Below are 14,477 nucleotides of genomic sequence, written 5' to 3'. Positions count from 1 at the left end.
GTTGGTATCTTCTCTCTAAAATAAAAGCTCTAATTTTTGAGTAGCGCCCATGCCGCACAGGGACTGTGTTGGAAACACACATTTTTTTAAATTGCTCGTACGCTCACATTTTTGCAAAATATCAATATTTTTCGGTATTTGAAGGTGGTTTATAAACCCAGTGAGGTTTCCATGTCGAAATTATTGCAAAATACATGCTCATGTAAGCGTACGAGCAATTTAAAAAAAAATGTGTGTTTCCAGCACAGTCATGTGCGGCATGGATGTTTACTAAAAATGTACAGGCCGAACACATTTTTGAGCGTAGCCGTTTTTGCGTGTTGTATCTATCTTGTATCACATGGGGCTAGAAGTGATTTTCTACCATCCTTGGTTAAGATTAGGCTTGGATAATAAAAAAGACTTGGATGTTAGAGGGTTAACGTTATTTACACTATTTAATCCCAACCAAAACAACTTACCATACACTGCTCTTCCTGTGCCTATGCATTATAGCAATAAAAATCTATTGTTCACAAATCTCTTTATCCATAGGTACCTAGTTCCAGTTGAGATAGATGACCCATGTAGGGGGAAAGCAAACCTGTTTTAATTAACTAAATTCTCTTATATTTGTTTTATCTTAAAAGTGTGTAATTGTGAAAAATATTACTGTAGTGAATCGAGTGAACTTAGTGACCATGGAATGCCAAGTGATGAAGCGTGATAACTGTTGGATCAACGAAGTCAAGAAGGTAAGTGCCACACACCAACCTCTTTTTTCTCTGCACTGTTTACGTTTTGCACTGGGATCAAGCACTCGGATCTGCTTCTTTGCCGTGACATGCAACATTTTGGGATTTCCAAGGGCATTACGAATGCAAAGCTCACAGGACATTACACCAAGGAACGTTAATGTCACTCGAAAATCCCAACTCAGTGCATATTCTCCGCTTGTTTCTCGGGATTGCTGTGCTAAGATTCGAACGCCTACTATTCATCGTTTTCCTTCCGGTCGGGAACCGCTTGCTATCTGTCGGGCAATTTCCAAACAAGTTGGGACTTAGTAGGCCAGTAGCTATTATCGAATGCAGGAAATCTTCTGGTCCACAAAATCCCAGTTCGATTGAAAGAAATTACATAGCAAGCGGTTTTTCTTTCGCCAGGGCTGCTGCTGGGTCGGTTGCACGGATCGGCTCTGTTTTGCCTGTGGAAACTACCTAGTCATTATTAAGTGTACAATCAAGTGTCAAAAGTTCTTGCGGTTACCGTGATTACGGAGCGGAGTGCCGTGGCGGATGGCCCACGGGTATGACGGTACCGATTTTTCCTCCATATTGCGCACCAGTTAGTTGTGCAGGGGCAGCGAATTGCCGAAGCAGTTGAGAGGTTGCTAATCAGCACCAAGCAGTCCTCATTCCGCGTTGTGTTGCGGGTGTGGATGAAAAAGATGGTTAGGGGTGAGTGATTCAAAGAGCACCCTTGATGCTAACAGTGCAGTGATTCCAGCAACAGCTAATTTGATTTTCAATTGCTTTATGATAAAACCGTCAATTCAATACATTTTTTTTTTCAATTTTGAACACAAATGACTCATTTGCTTACATATAAGTACATATTACGAAATTTATATCATTTTTTTACAAATGGATTTCGAGCCTAACTTTACCAAACACCGTATCTAACAAAATCTACGAACGGAGAAAATCGAAGGGGATGTTCGCTGTTCCCATAGCAACTCATACATTGAACATTTCCGAAACGTGAAAAATCCGGGTATTTTTTTTTTCAAAATATTCATAAAGGTGAGTGATATAAGTAGTCTTTAACGAGATTCAGCACATCATGTGAAAATTTATTTTTTGTTTAAAAATGTTACCGACGGTGTTTGGTAAAGTTAGGCTTGATTTATGGTTAGTGAAGGTGTCATTAGACTGTTTGTTTTTAAGACAAATATTTGCCATTGAAGTCCGACATTCATCCAAGGTTGCTATGATTTACGTTGTGTTGCTCATTTGTTGGGCTTGTTTGGCCAAATAGGGTACTGGTTCCCTTATTAAGCATGTGGCTCCCATTTTCATCCTACGAAAAACAAAGGATTAAAGGGTTGTTTGTTTTGTTTCTTATTTTTGTATTTTTTGTTAGGAGTGAGCACGCATGAAAACAAAAAGAACGGAATCAATCGGTGCCGTAATCGCTTGTTTTCGAATAGGATGAATATGGGAGCGTGAGATTACTGATGGAACACATACCCTATTTGTCATGTCTAATGGGACCTTAAGGGAAGGTCAAGGTACATCTAACTACTCAAGATTAGGGAAACCTTATATTTTTGCTTACTGTGGAGTTTGTACATCCAGTGTACTTGACAGCTTGACTAATAATGACCTTCCCGTACGCATCGCCTACTCAGCAATATGCTAAATTACCACACTTACATAGGGTGACTTGAGTATATCCGGCACTTTCGTTCTTTTCGTCTTTAAGAGCATGTATGTTTGCCAAATTACCTGAAAGTTGGATAACTCATCTTTGTACTCGATTTTGTAGGAAAAGTTTCAATGCCAATTCTGATTTCAACCAAATTTATCCCATGACGAAGAGAACAAAGCTGTCGCAAATAGCAAAAGTTCCCCTGTTGTGAATTTAGCCTGATGTCAACCTCAATCTCGGCAAAGTAACAGTTCATAGTTATATTTATTGCGCTTAGGGTCGATTTCTTCACCCTGGCTTAGGCGTTAAACCGAGTTTAACTATATGAGTAAGCCTGGCTTACGCGTTAAGCCGAGGTGAAGAAATCGGCTATTAGTGTCATACGAGCGTATTTATAACGATCGATTTGTCTTCCGTTAATAACCTGGCTGTGTAATCGATTTTAGTTGTTTTTATTGTTGTAGATGTTAGAAAAAAACGTTGGATAGGTCAAATTGTGTTTTTGTACAAAAAAAAGCAACTATATAAGTTTTTTTCACGTTTCAATGGTCTTGGGACCGAAGAGGTATCCTGGTTTTCCCATTTGGCATAACATGTCGAAAAATCAGTGATGTATATTTTAATGTTTTTAAGATATGATTTTTAAAAAATTAAAGGTCAAATTATCCCATACAAAACATTTTTTTTAATTTGATTATATTTTGAATCCTTATATATGTATGGATACCAAAAATACCAGGAATCATTCAAAAAAGCAGTACAAGGCATAGTTTTATGGAGATTTACGATATCAGGCAGATTTAGAGCAGCTAGTATTGAAATATATGACTCTCGATATTCAAAAAATCATATCTTTAATACTAAAAATCATACATCTCTGATTGTTTGATATGTTACGCCAAATTTCCTGAATTTTCTGATAAAAATATAAAACCAGGGTACCTCACGAAAACGTGAAGAAAACTAGTATACTTGCATATTTTTGTACAAAAACACAATTTGGCCCATTCAATGTATTTTTTTCTGAAAACTAGAAACGGATGGCAGAAACTTTCAACAGCGACTATTATGGAATCATTTATTAACAACTGCGTACTGCGATCGCAGGGGAAACTGTTTCTTTAGGCAACGAATTAAGGTATGCGCACAGCAAAATCTGGCCAAAGAAAATCAAGCAGTAATAATTCATTCCAACTTGTTCCCAAACCAAAAGCAATTCATCGTAAAAAAGCATTAATTTACTTTAAATCAATATCAAGACATTGCTGATTTGACTTGTTATATCCGTTATATCCAATTTCTACATAGTTTTCTGCATACAAACGCAAGCATTCTCCGCCAAAAACAGGGGACAAAAATCAATTCAAATCAATACACAATATCTAAGCTTTTGAATAAGGGGTGCCAGCCATTTTTCCCGACATTTCCCGTAGTGAAAAAAAAGATGATTTGATGTACATGTATTTCTAAAAGTTCGGTTTTTCAAACCACAAATTCATATTGTTGACCAAACTATGTATTTCTTGCCAAACTTCGATTTTTTCTTGCTCTTAAGTTGATCTGCAATCTTTCCAGGTTGTAATGATGTATAGAACCGAATACTTGAAAGCTAACTTAGGTCTGCGGGGACGGTCGCTTTAATGTACATTGTCAGATTTTCAGCACGTTTGTGCAAAAACTTTTCGAGGACTTCTTGTTCCCTTGACTCTATTTTAAACACAATGTCAAAATATATCCCGAAGTAAATATTTTTCGATTCCTTACACAATAAGCTTTCATTTGCGCCAGAGATTGCCACGATTCGTTGAAAATAGAGATATTTGTATCCAAAATGCGGTGGCTAGATTTTGCTGTGTGCATACCTTACTTATGCATCAATATAGGACAAGATATTCCTACTGAACTGTAAATAGCCTTTAAAAGTTCATTAAACTAACACAACAATAAGACGAGAGAGTTAAAAATTAAAAATCTTGAAATGCATTGAAAAAATTGTTAAGCTCGTTTTGGTGAGAAAAATGTTGTACACGGACGTGACCAGAAACCCGAGTTCACCAATATAAACTTAATTTTGTTAGGTTTATGGGAAACGATAAGTGCTTCATTCACGTTTTTATCAAATTATGAAAGGTTGAAAAATTTCTTGCCAAGTGCCCTATGATTTCTTCACGATTGAAGCTTTCAGTTAAAGTTTTTCAAAAGAGAAACATGGGCGTAACTAAAAAATCACCAGAAAATGTAAGAAAAATACTACACTGCGTAGTCAGAAACCATAAATTAAGAGCAGTATAAGAAATTGACGTTTCCTTTAATAGAACCAACGGAAATTTGCAAATCCCTCCAAAGATTTCATGGGATTTTTTTCAGGGATGTTTGATGGATCCCTAGGGACCCCTTTGGGAATTTCTTCAAAGATTTTTCGGGAATTCCTCTAGAAATATCATCGGAAATTCAGGCCTTTAATTAAGGTTTCCTTAGGAAATTCCTTCATGCATGGCATCGGAATTCTAAAAATTATTCCGCGAATTCCTCTAGAATATTATTGACATTATTAACATTCTTTGGGACAATTACACGAACTTTATTTAGAGAAGTGCTGCTACGATTCCTAGTTTGTTATTGCTATTGAAATACAACTGTATGGCTGACACTTTTAATTAACGGCTACACAGTCTTGGCATTAAAAAAACGAATTGTTTTATTCACCCGACGTTTCGACACGGGGATAGTGTCTTGATTAACGGCTACGTAGTCTTGGAATAAAAAAACGACGTTTCGAGAGGGAAAATTTTCGCCAATGGCAAAAAAACCGTTGAAAAATGACACAAAAAGGAATAGTTATAGTTAGACGAAACAATTGACAAAAAAAAATATAGAAATTATGTTCCCCCTGAGGAAGACACTATCCCCGTGTCGAAACGTCGGGTGTTGTCGCACATAAGAGCGTCTGTTTGGTTGATCAATGTCGAGTGGAGAATCGTCGGTTTCTTTTAATAAGAGCCAGCATCGCGAGCTTGCATTACTACTGTAATTTATTGAACTTAACTGAAACGACTTGCACTATGTCTAATTCAATTGATATATTGTAGTTCAACTATTAGTATTATGTGGTTTTATTCGGACTGCGCGCGCGTCTAACTGTGAGTCACTTATAGTACGAATCTAAAGGACTATTAACTGAATTCTATCTGCTATGGTGGTTTTATAGTCATTACAGATAATGTAACAAAGGAATGTAGGGAACAAGGCAATTTACATACAAGCATGCATGAATAAACGAAGATTCGCGCCAAATCTGCACTGCTGCAATTATGCCGACAATTGCTATGAGGTCGCTACCAATATTCTACAGTGAGGCTTTCCTATTCCGAATTGAGCGTGAACATCGGGTGAATAAAACAATTCGTTTTTTTTTATGCCAAGACTGTGTAGCCGTTAATTTCTCAAAGTATCTCAACTTTTTTTAATGAGTCTTTGGCGAATTTCTCCAGGAACTTCGTTGAGGCATTCCTCCTAAAATTCCATCTGGAACTTCTTCAACGATTCACTGGGGATTTATTTACAGGATTGATTGGGCAATTTTTCAAGGGATTCATTAGAGTATACTTCCTGTATTTCGTTTTCCAGTGAATATTTATCAACTATTTGATTTAGAATTCGTTCAGGGACTTTTTGGAGAGTTCATTCAGGAGTTTCTGAAGACTTTTCAGGAATCCTTGCAGGAATTTATTGAAGAATTCTTGCAGACATTATTTCAAGAGCTCAACTAGGTTCCTCAATGTATCCACCGAAATTTCTCCAAAAATTTCTTTTAGGGATTTCTGATAAGTTTTTACAGGAAATTATATGGAAAGCTACATATGTTCTAGTGCAGTGGTGCTCATCCTGCGGCCCGCGGGCCGCATGCGGCCCTCCAAGCCTTAAGATGCGGCCCGCGGAGTACTTTAAGACGAATTGACATTTTTGAACGATTATTCGAAAAAACTCGTTAAATTTATTAAGAAATTAAACAAAAAAAAATGCTGATCAATTTTCACAGTGTTGAACACAAATTAAATGATAAATAAACAAAAAGAACAATCCGTTCTGGTAAGAATCGAAATCACAACTCCGAAATATTTCGGCATTTCAGCTAAATCATGAAGCCAGCTTATAGTTATTTATAAGTGGTATACCAATCAAATGAAAGTTTGTTAAAAATGTAATCTTGAATCATTTAAAAATTAGTTGCAGTTTTAAGCACAGTCAATTCAATGCTGAGCAAACATTTCACATTTTGCCTTGCCGAAGAACATAAAAACACAAAGCACGAAGTATTTGACAAAATTCTCAACAAATCTCAACTTGGTTGCCAATATTGTTTAATTTTCACTGTTTGTTTAAATTTCTATTATAAGACTCACACATTTTTCGAAACAAAACTTACGAATCCAATTTGAATTGTCCAAGCGAAACTCCTGATTCAAGCGTCTCCTGTGCCCTTTTGGAGAAACTTTTGGATACATTTTTGGAAAAACTCCAGGAAACATTTTTGGAGAAAAACTTTAAGCAACTCTAATCGAACTATATGGAGAAACTGAGGGCCCATATAGCCGAGGCGGTAAACGCACGGGTATTCAGCATGATCATGCTGAGGGTGACGGGTTCGATTCCCGGTCGGTCCAGGATCTTTTCGTAAAGGAAATTTCCTTGACTTCCTTGGGCATAGAGTATCTTCGTGCCTGCCACACGATATACGCATGCAAAATGGTCATTGGCAGAGGAAGCTCTCAGTTAATAACTGTGGAAGTGCTCATAGAACACTGAGCTGAGAAGCAGGCTTTGTCCCAATGAGGACGTTATGCCAAGAAGAGAGAGAGAGAGGAGAAACTCAAATCATCCTGGAGAAAATAAACCTGAAGAAACTCAATGAGAAAGTTGTGGCGATACTGCATGGAAATTATAGGAGCATCTCATAGAAAAATGTTCTGATGCCACTCTAATAGAAATTTCTTAAACAACTTTAGAATAAAAGATTCCTCGAGCAACAAAAAGAGAATTTTCAGGAGTAACTACAAACAAGAATCCAGGACCAACTGCATCAAGACAAAAAAGATGCCTAGAACGCCTGAGGAAAATTTGAACAATAAATTTGAAGCAACTTATGCAGCAACAGAAGATAATGTTGAAGAAACTTTCGGAAACAATTATTGTTAAAAATATTTTTTTTTAGGAAATTTAATGATGAAGTATTTTATCAACTTTAGCAGAGACTTATGGAAAAAATTTACTAAAATCTTCAAGAAACTCCTGGAAAATTTTCGGAAAAATCCGGAAGATATTCTAGGAGAAGTTGTTGGAAACGATTAATGAGAAATTCATGAGTTACTTCCAGTTCCAAAGGCAAATCTAAGAGGAGTTCTTGGAAGTGGTCCAAAAGAATTATAGAAAAACTAAAAGAAACTTCAAGAAATTTCTCGAAAACCTTCTGGAGCAACTCCACAAGGAATTTCAGGAGAAAATCCAGCAAACCTTTTTGGAGCGATTCAAAAAAAATTCTTGTAAAAGCTGCTTGACAAGTTCTCAAACAAACTTATGAATCTAAATTGAACTCCTCGAAGGGCAATAGATTATAAAGTTTGACCCTTACACAAGTTCTGAACACTTCAGATGTTTAATATATATGCTTTAGAATTGTTCTCTTTGTTGTTTTTGTGCATCGATGTTTTATGCGGCCCGCAGGACGATGCCGAATTGCAAATTTGGCCCGCGGTATCCTCCAGCCTGAGCCACCACTGTTCTAATGCAAATTCGTCTAAGAATTCTTTCAGGAATTTCTTCCAGGCATTATTTTGTAAATCCTTTTAGAAAATCATAGGAAAACTCTGCAGAGATTTATTTTATTGAAAATTTCGTAACAGATACTTTTGTAGGATTTATACAAATCATCCTCTTAGCGCGATTCCATCAGGAGTTTCCATTACTTAGGGATTCTTTGGAAAAACTTCTGCAGAGATTTCTTGAGAAACTCGCTTAATAACTCTACCAGAGATTCTAGAATTCATTTACGGATTCCAGGTATTTTTACGAAAATTTCTCCTGGAACTTGTAGAGAAAGCATCTTCAAGAAATTCCTTAAATGATTACTTGCGGAATTCCTTAAATGATTCATCCAGAAATTCTGTGAATAATTCTCTCAGTCTCATTGGTAAATTCTTGAAAAGAATTCCATCGCGAATTTCTCCGTGAATTTTATTGGAATTTTTTAGTTATTCAAGTTTCACTAAGGACCCTTGGAAAATTATATGAGAATTTTGTAGAATAGTTCGTTGTAAATGCTATCAGAGATTCTTGCAGAAATTCTTCCAGAGATTTCATCTTGCAGTTATCAAGTTCTCCAATAAGAGTTTCTGCAGGGATTCCTTTTGTTGCAGAATTGCTCCAGAAATTCATTGAGGAACTTAATTTCCCGAGGAATTTCATCGTAATTTTCTTGAGACATTCTTCGAGGAATTTCTCTATATACTCTAAGGAATTTGCCAAGGATTCGATGGAGATTTTATTCAGAGATTCCTTCAGTTATTCACTCAACAATTTAATCGGATACTTCTTTATTTATGTTATCGAAAGTTTCTGTAGGGATTGCTTTGGGAATTTCTCCTGGAATGATTTTTTCAGGTATTCGTTGGGGGATACTTACAAAGAATTCTTGAACACAGTCTTTAGGATATCTCTACATAAAAAGCATGGGATATTTATCGAAACAATCTACCTTGAATTATTCAAGGGGTTCTTGACAGATCCTTCTTACCGAATTTCTCCTGATATTGTGGGTCGTCTAGGTGTTTCGTAAGCCTAGGATGTGTGGGTTCGGCTCCCGCTTCAGTTGGTGAAATCTTTTCGTCAAACGGAAAATTCTCCACTGGATCACTTAGTTGTTTCATGTGTTGTTTGTAATCGTTCAATAAGTGCAACCTCTGGTTGAAGACGGTGTAGTGTCTTTTAATTCGCGAAATCTTACAGAGATTACATCAAGAAACCCTGACAACCTGTGAGCAATTTCTCCAAGGATTCCTAGTGTAATTTTGAAAGGGATTTGTTGGAGGATTATGTCATTGATTCCTTCAGGAGTTCATCCATGAATTTCTTGGGCAATTTATTTCAACAAAAAAATCTGTAAGGGTAAACATCATTCAATAATATATTTGGGATGCTTCCAAAGGTCCTGGACTAGATGAAAACTTTAGCTTCTGAGCTAACTGGTCCATTATTATGGATGTTAAACAAGTCTCTGGAAGTTGGTGTTTTTCTAAAGCTATGGAAGAGCTCTTTTCTGGTTCCCATTCTTAAGTCCGGTATAAAATCTGACGTCCGAAATTATCGCGGTATCGCTTCAAATTCATATGCAAACTATTTGAGGCAATGGGGCACGTTCGGTGTAGTACTGGATTTGTAGTAATGAGCTGAATTTTTGTATGGTGAGAAGGTCAATTCTCCGTTTCTGCAATGAAATGGTGCAAAAAGCGTGGGTATTATTATGCCTTGCCTAATTTCATGCTGTTTGAGCAAAACTTTGGATAACTATGTTGTTTATGTTGCAAGAAATGGAGAAAACAACAACACTGTTGCCCAAAGTTTTGCTCAAACAGCATCAAATTAGGCAAGAAACCATAATACCCACGCTTTTTGCATCATTTCATTGCAGAAACGGAGAATTGACCTTCTCACCATACTAAAATTCAGCTCATTACTACAAATCTAGTACTTCGCCGATCTGTCCTATTGTAAATGAAAAAGTTTTTACCGAAATAAAAAACAAAATCACCAATACAAGGCATGTTTTTCTAGACGTTCAGCACCCACGAATCAAACGATCAAAAATCTAATCTAAATGTTCCATTTTGATATTTTTACCTCTTTAAACGAAGTCTTCAGCACGTTCGGCAGCGTGCGCGGCTTTTCAAGTCAGTAATTTCGATCACGAAAACGAACCGGGTGCTGCAGATTCTTCGTTTGTGTCTGTCGGTACCACAGCATTGAACGATCCCATGTGGCAACCAATCGGTCGGTCGGTCCGTCGTCGGTAACAACAATCGTCACTCGGGGCTACTATAAATAAAATAGAAAATCATTTGTATAAAATCTCTTTAAATTATTTCTCGCTCCGGGTCCGGGATCCGACCGGGAGTTTCTGTAAGTCGCAAAAAGGGCTTGCACGAAATATGCTTTCCATAAATCACCACAGAATTTATGCTTGCCGCCGGGTTGACTCGGGCAGCCTCCGTATTGACACGAGCGCCAGGAGATCCATTCCTAATGGTTTAGGTGGGGTCTGTAGGATCAATTGGCACAGGAACAACATTGTAGTTCTGTATATAATTGCAGTGGCATTCGTGAGCAGGGATGGAAAATTGCGCGGAATTTCATAAAAAATGTCATGACATTTTTCTATTGACACCACTTCCGGTGTACATTTCTGTTCCTACGCATCACCAGTCCATAACGCTGATTAGTTCTGGATAATCAATGATGTCGTCGATTAACTTTTCAAACTAAGTGCAGTAAAATTAGCAAATAACGAAATGACATTTTTATGACATTTTCAATCCCTGTTCGAGAGTCTTTGAAATGGTCGTGGTTAGTAATTGAAAATATGGAACTTATGTGCAGAGTTTCATAAAAATGATTTTATATATTTCTACTTGTGGTAGAGTTATTGCATTTTTCATAAATTGTTTTGTTTAGGGTGCATAGTTCATTTACAGATTCATTAGTAACCCTTAATCAATTACTTCTGCTAGCCATCGACCAACCTGGCTTTTATGACCTCTCCACCCGCTGCGTACAACAAACCCAAACAGCGCACATTAGTTTTACGCGAACCTGTCATAAATGGCTGGCGCGGTTTGATTGGCGCTCGATTGCAGGCGTTGCGCACAGCCTGCGCCCAATCAGAGCCAAAATCAAAAGACCATTAAAGTCGACCCGTTGAAAAATTGAGTTCCCTCTGGGCACCGCCAAAGCAAAACGAGCAAGCGAGTGCACTACTGACCAAACCTACCCATCGAACAAGTTTATTTGAAATGCGCAATAAAATAAATAGCATCAAAATTAAGCAACATTTTTCATCGCCCTGTGCGACGGAGAGCCTCGCTGTCACTCCGCAAAGCCTTTCATGTTTATAGTGTGCAGAAAAACATAACAAGCAACGCTTTAATGTCTTATTTCTGCACGCCAAAAGATATCGGTTACAGAGAGACCCCAGCTGCCGGCAAGGAAGAAAAAAAAATGACTCTTGGAGTCTCGGGTCAGCAGGAAAAACAACAAACTCCTAAGCCTAAGCAACTCCTACCGATGCTGCTGCTGCTGCTTATGCTGAGCTAACCAATTGTATATAATTAACAATAACACAAGAAGCCCGCCGGGCTTGAGGCTGATTAGCAAATTGGCCGTGCCTCGGTCATAAGCCATAAATGCATCATGTTAGGACTGAATCGGGGTGTTTTAAGCTGCCGCGTCGTCGTTGTTTCTGGTTGGTCTCTACTTGGACCATACGAAAAGCTCAAGTGTGACTAATGGATGATTTGGATTCATCCGTTTTGGTGCTTTCCATGTGTTTTTAAAGCGGAGAATACGTTAATTCTTCAGGGTACGACCCCTGGCCTCCATGTTTTGCTTTCGTAATGAAATGTTATTTTATTAAAACATTTTTTTGCAGAACTAGTTGGTCCCAGTCAGATGCGTGGGTAGACCAAATGTATACATATATGTATGGAATCATAGATACTTTTTGTAGCAGGTCTTGAGCAAACCTCAAGTCTTCCAATTTTATTACATATCAACCTTCTTTGTGAGCTCACGTAGTGGACGCTCAGCATGACTGTCAGACTGTTGGAGCTACGGGTGAGCTGCTCTCGTGAGGAAGACCAACTGGTAAAAATTTGCAGGGTTGAGGCTGGGAATTGAACCTATGACGATTTTGAAGTGAACGTGTGACCACTACGACATGGGCACAGGACATCCATTTGGATTCGCTTCAGCAATTTCTTGATAAATAGGGTAACGAACCACTTGGGCAGCGGCCGGTATTTTGGGCACTCTTCGCTATAACTCAGTCAATTCCAAACCAATTGACTTGAAATTTTGTACACGGCTAGATACTATACGTATCTCATCGCGTTCCAAAAATTGTGTTAATTGGTTTAGAATTGGCTGAGTTATAGCAGAAAAGTGCCCAAAATAGGACCCCTGCCGAGATGGTTCCACTTCCCTATCTGGATTATTAAAGTAATCTTCCATGCACAGTATCTCTGAAATATTTCCTATTCTCACGCTCCCATATTCATCCTTTTCTAAAACAATCGATTACGGCACCCATTGATTCCGTTCTTTTTGTTTTCATGGGTGCTAACTTCTAACAAAAAATACTAAAATAAGAAAGAAAACAAACAGCGCATTAATCCTTTGTGTTTCATGGGGTGAAAATGGGTGCCACATGCTTAATAAGTAAACCAATACCCTATCTAACGAAGCTTGCCGAGCAGGGGGATGACGAAGGGCCCGAATCATCTACCCAGCATTCAATTCAACATGGCGTCCAATGTTTTTGTTTTGATTACTTAATTCATGGAAAACATGCGCTGGAAACATCGACACTGCTTCGCTGCTACATATAATATCGTGCAAAGTGATAAGGAAAGAGAAACAATCATCAAAAACAACGATTTCGTTTGAAATGTGTAATTTCTGAAATAAGCACTAGCAACACACGAGCCACACACCCGAAAATCAGGAGCAAGTTAGGGTAAACCGACCAGAAAGTGGGTACCAAAACGCGCCGTACCAAAAATGATGTTGGGTGGAGCGGCGATGTACCGAGTTTGACAGCCGTGTCATCCCACTGTTCAAAACCAATCGAATGCGGAAAATATCGATGCAATTCATCTTATTCAGGCATATCCACGTGAAAACTAGTGCATTGAACGGAAAAAAGTTGAATTTTGTCCAATTTTGGAAAGCTTCGCCCCCCAACTACGTCACAAGTTGGCGCCTATGCCGCAGCGGCATACTTGCGGATTTTTTTAGTACGTACCGCAGTGCTTCCGATTTCCGTTGCCGAACCCATTGCGTTTTCCGCTTCAAACTGATGTTGTTTCTTGAGTTCTTTCCTTGTCATTTTTTTATTTATTTGACGTCCATCAAATGAATAAATAAATTATTTGACGCTGTGTACTACATGCCTAAGGCCCCTGTGTACTAACATCTTAATACACCCTGATGTCTTTGGTGCGAAAGAAAAAACAAAAACGAAAGAGAAATGCCACTTTAACTCACGGAATAATACATCGACATATTATTCAATAGAGTTTACCTCTATTTACGGTAAACTAAAAATTCTATGAAACTTCCTGAAATGCTTCCGAAATTCCCCTAGAGACGAACCAGCTGAAAGTCTCTTAAATAAAGACAAATCAACCAATAAATCAATCCGCCGAAATTCCCATAAAACACCCTCGGGCGCAATGTAATGCACCTGAGACCAGAGATGCCAGGTGATTTTTTGAAAAATCTGTATCTCAATTTTCAAAAATCTGTATCCCATACAAAATTTGGGTGAAAAATTTGTATCCCATACAAAAATAAAATAGCACCTCTAGCTCAAAAATCTGTATTTCATATAAAATGAAATCTGTACGGATGCTCAAAAATTTGTATAATACAGATAAATCTGTATATATGGCATCCCTGCCTGAGACCCACCGAAACCCTGAAAACGCCTCCATAATGCTCATGAAACCCGCTGAAAATTATTTGTAAGTTCCTGAAATACCTCCAAAATCGCCCCAAAGCCCCCTCGGACCCCATGTAATGCACCTGAGGCTCTCTAAAACCACAAAAAAAAAACTTCTTAACGCTTTTGAAGCCCGCTGAAAGTCCACTAAAGCCTCCTGAAATGCTTTTTAAAACTCCCCGCCTCGGACCTCATGTAATGCCCATGAGATCCTTCAAAACCCCTGAAAACGTCTTCGTAAAGCTTCCGTAACGCCTCTGAAATCTGCTGAAAATCTCCTGAAATTTCCTGAAAT

The 14,477-nt window shown here is 38.0% G+C and overlaps 1 protein-coding gene across 3 annotated transcripts in view; it reads left to right on the top strand.

The window, feature by feature from the left end:
* The first annotated feature begins 438 nt into the window (after window positions 1-438).
* LOC109408340 (protein cortex) overlaps window positions 439-14,477 on the top strand; it is a 218,900-nt gene continuing 204,861 nt past the window's right edge. The window contains exon 1 of one of the 3 annotated variants that reach the window (XM_029875480.2): window positions 439-734. In XM_029875480.2, the coding sequence (XP_029731340.1) occupies window positions 681-734 (54 nt within the window). In that variant the 5' untranslated portion in view covers window positions 439-680. The remainder of the gene's footprint in view (window positions 735-14,477) is intronic. The other 2 variants (XM_029875479.2, XM_029875478.2) reach the window with 2 other exon arrangements.

Source organism: Aedes albopictus, chromosome 3 (genome assembly GCF_035046485.1).
Source record: "Aedes albopictus strain Foshan chromosome 3, AalbF5, whole genome shotgun sequence".
Lineage (NCBI taxonomy): Eukaryota > Metazoa > Arthropoda > Insecta > Diptera > Culicidae > Aedes > Aedes albopictus.
The sequence above is the reverse complement of the archived record's forward strand: the minus strand, read 5'-3'. Positions and strand labels throughout refer to the sequence as shown.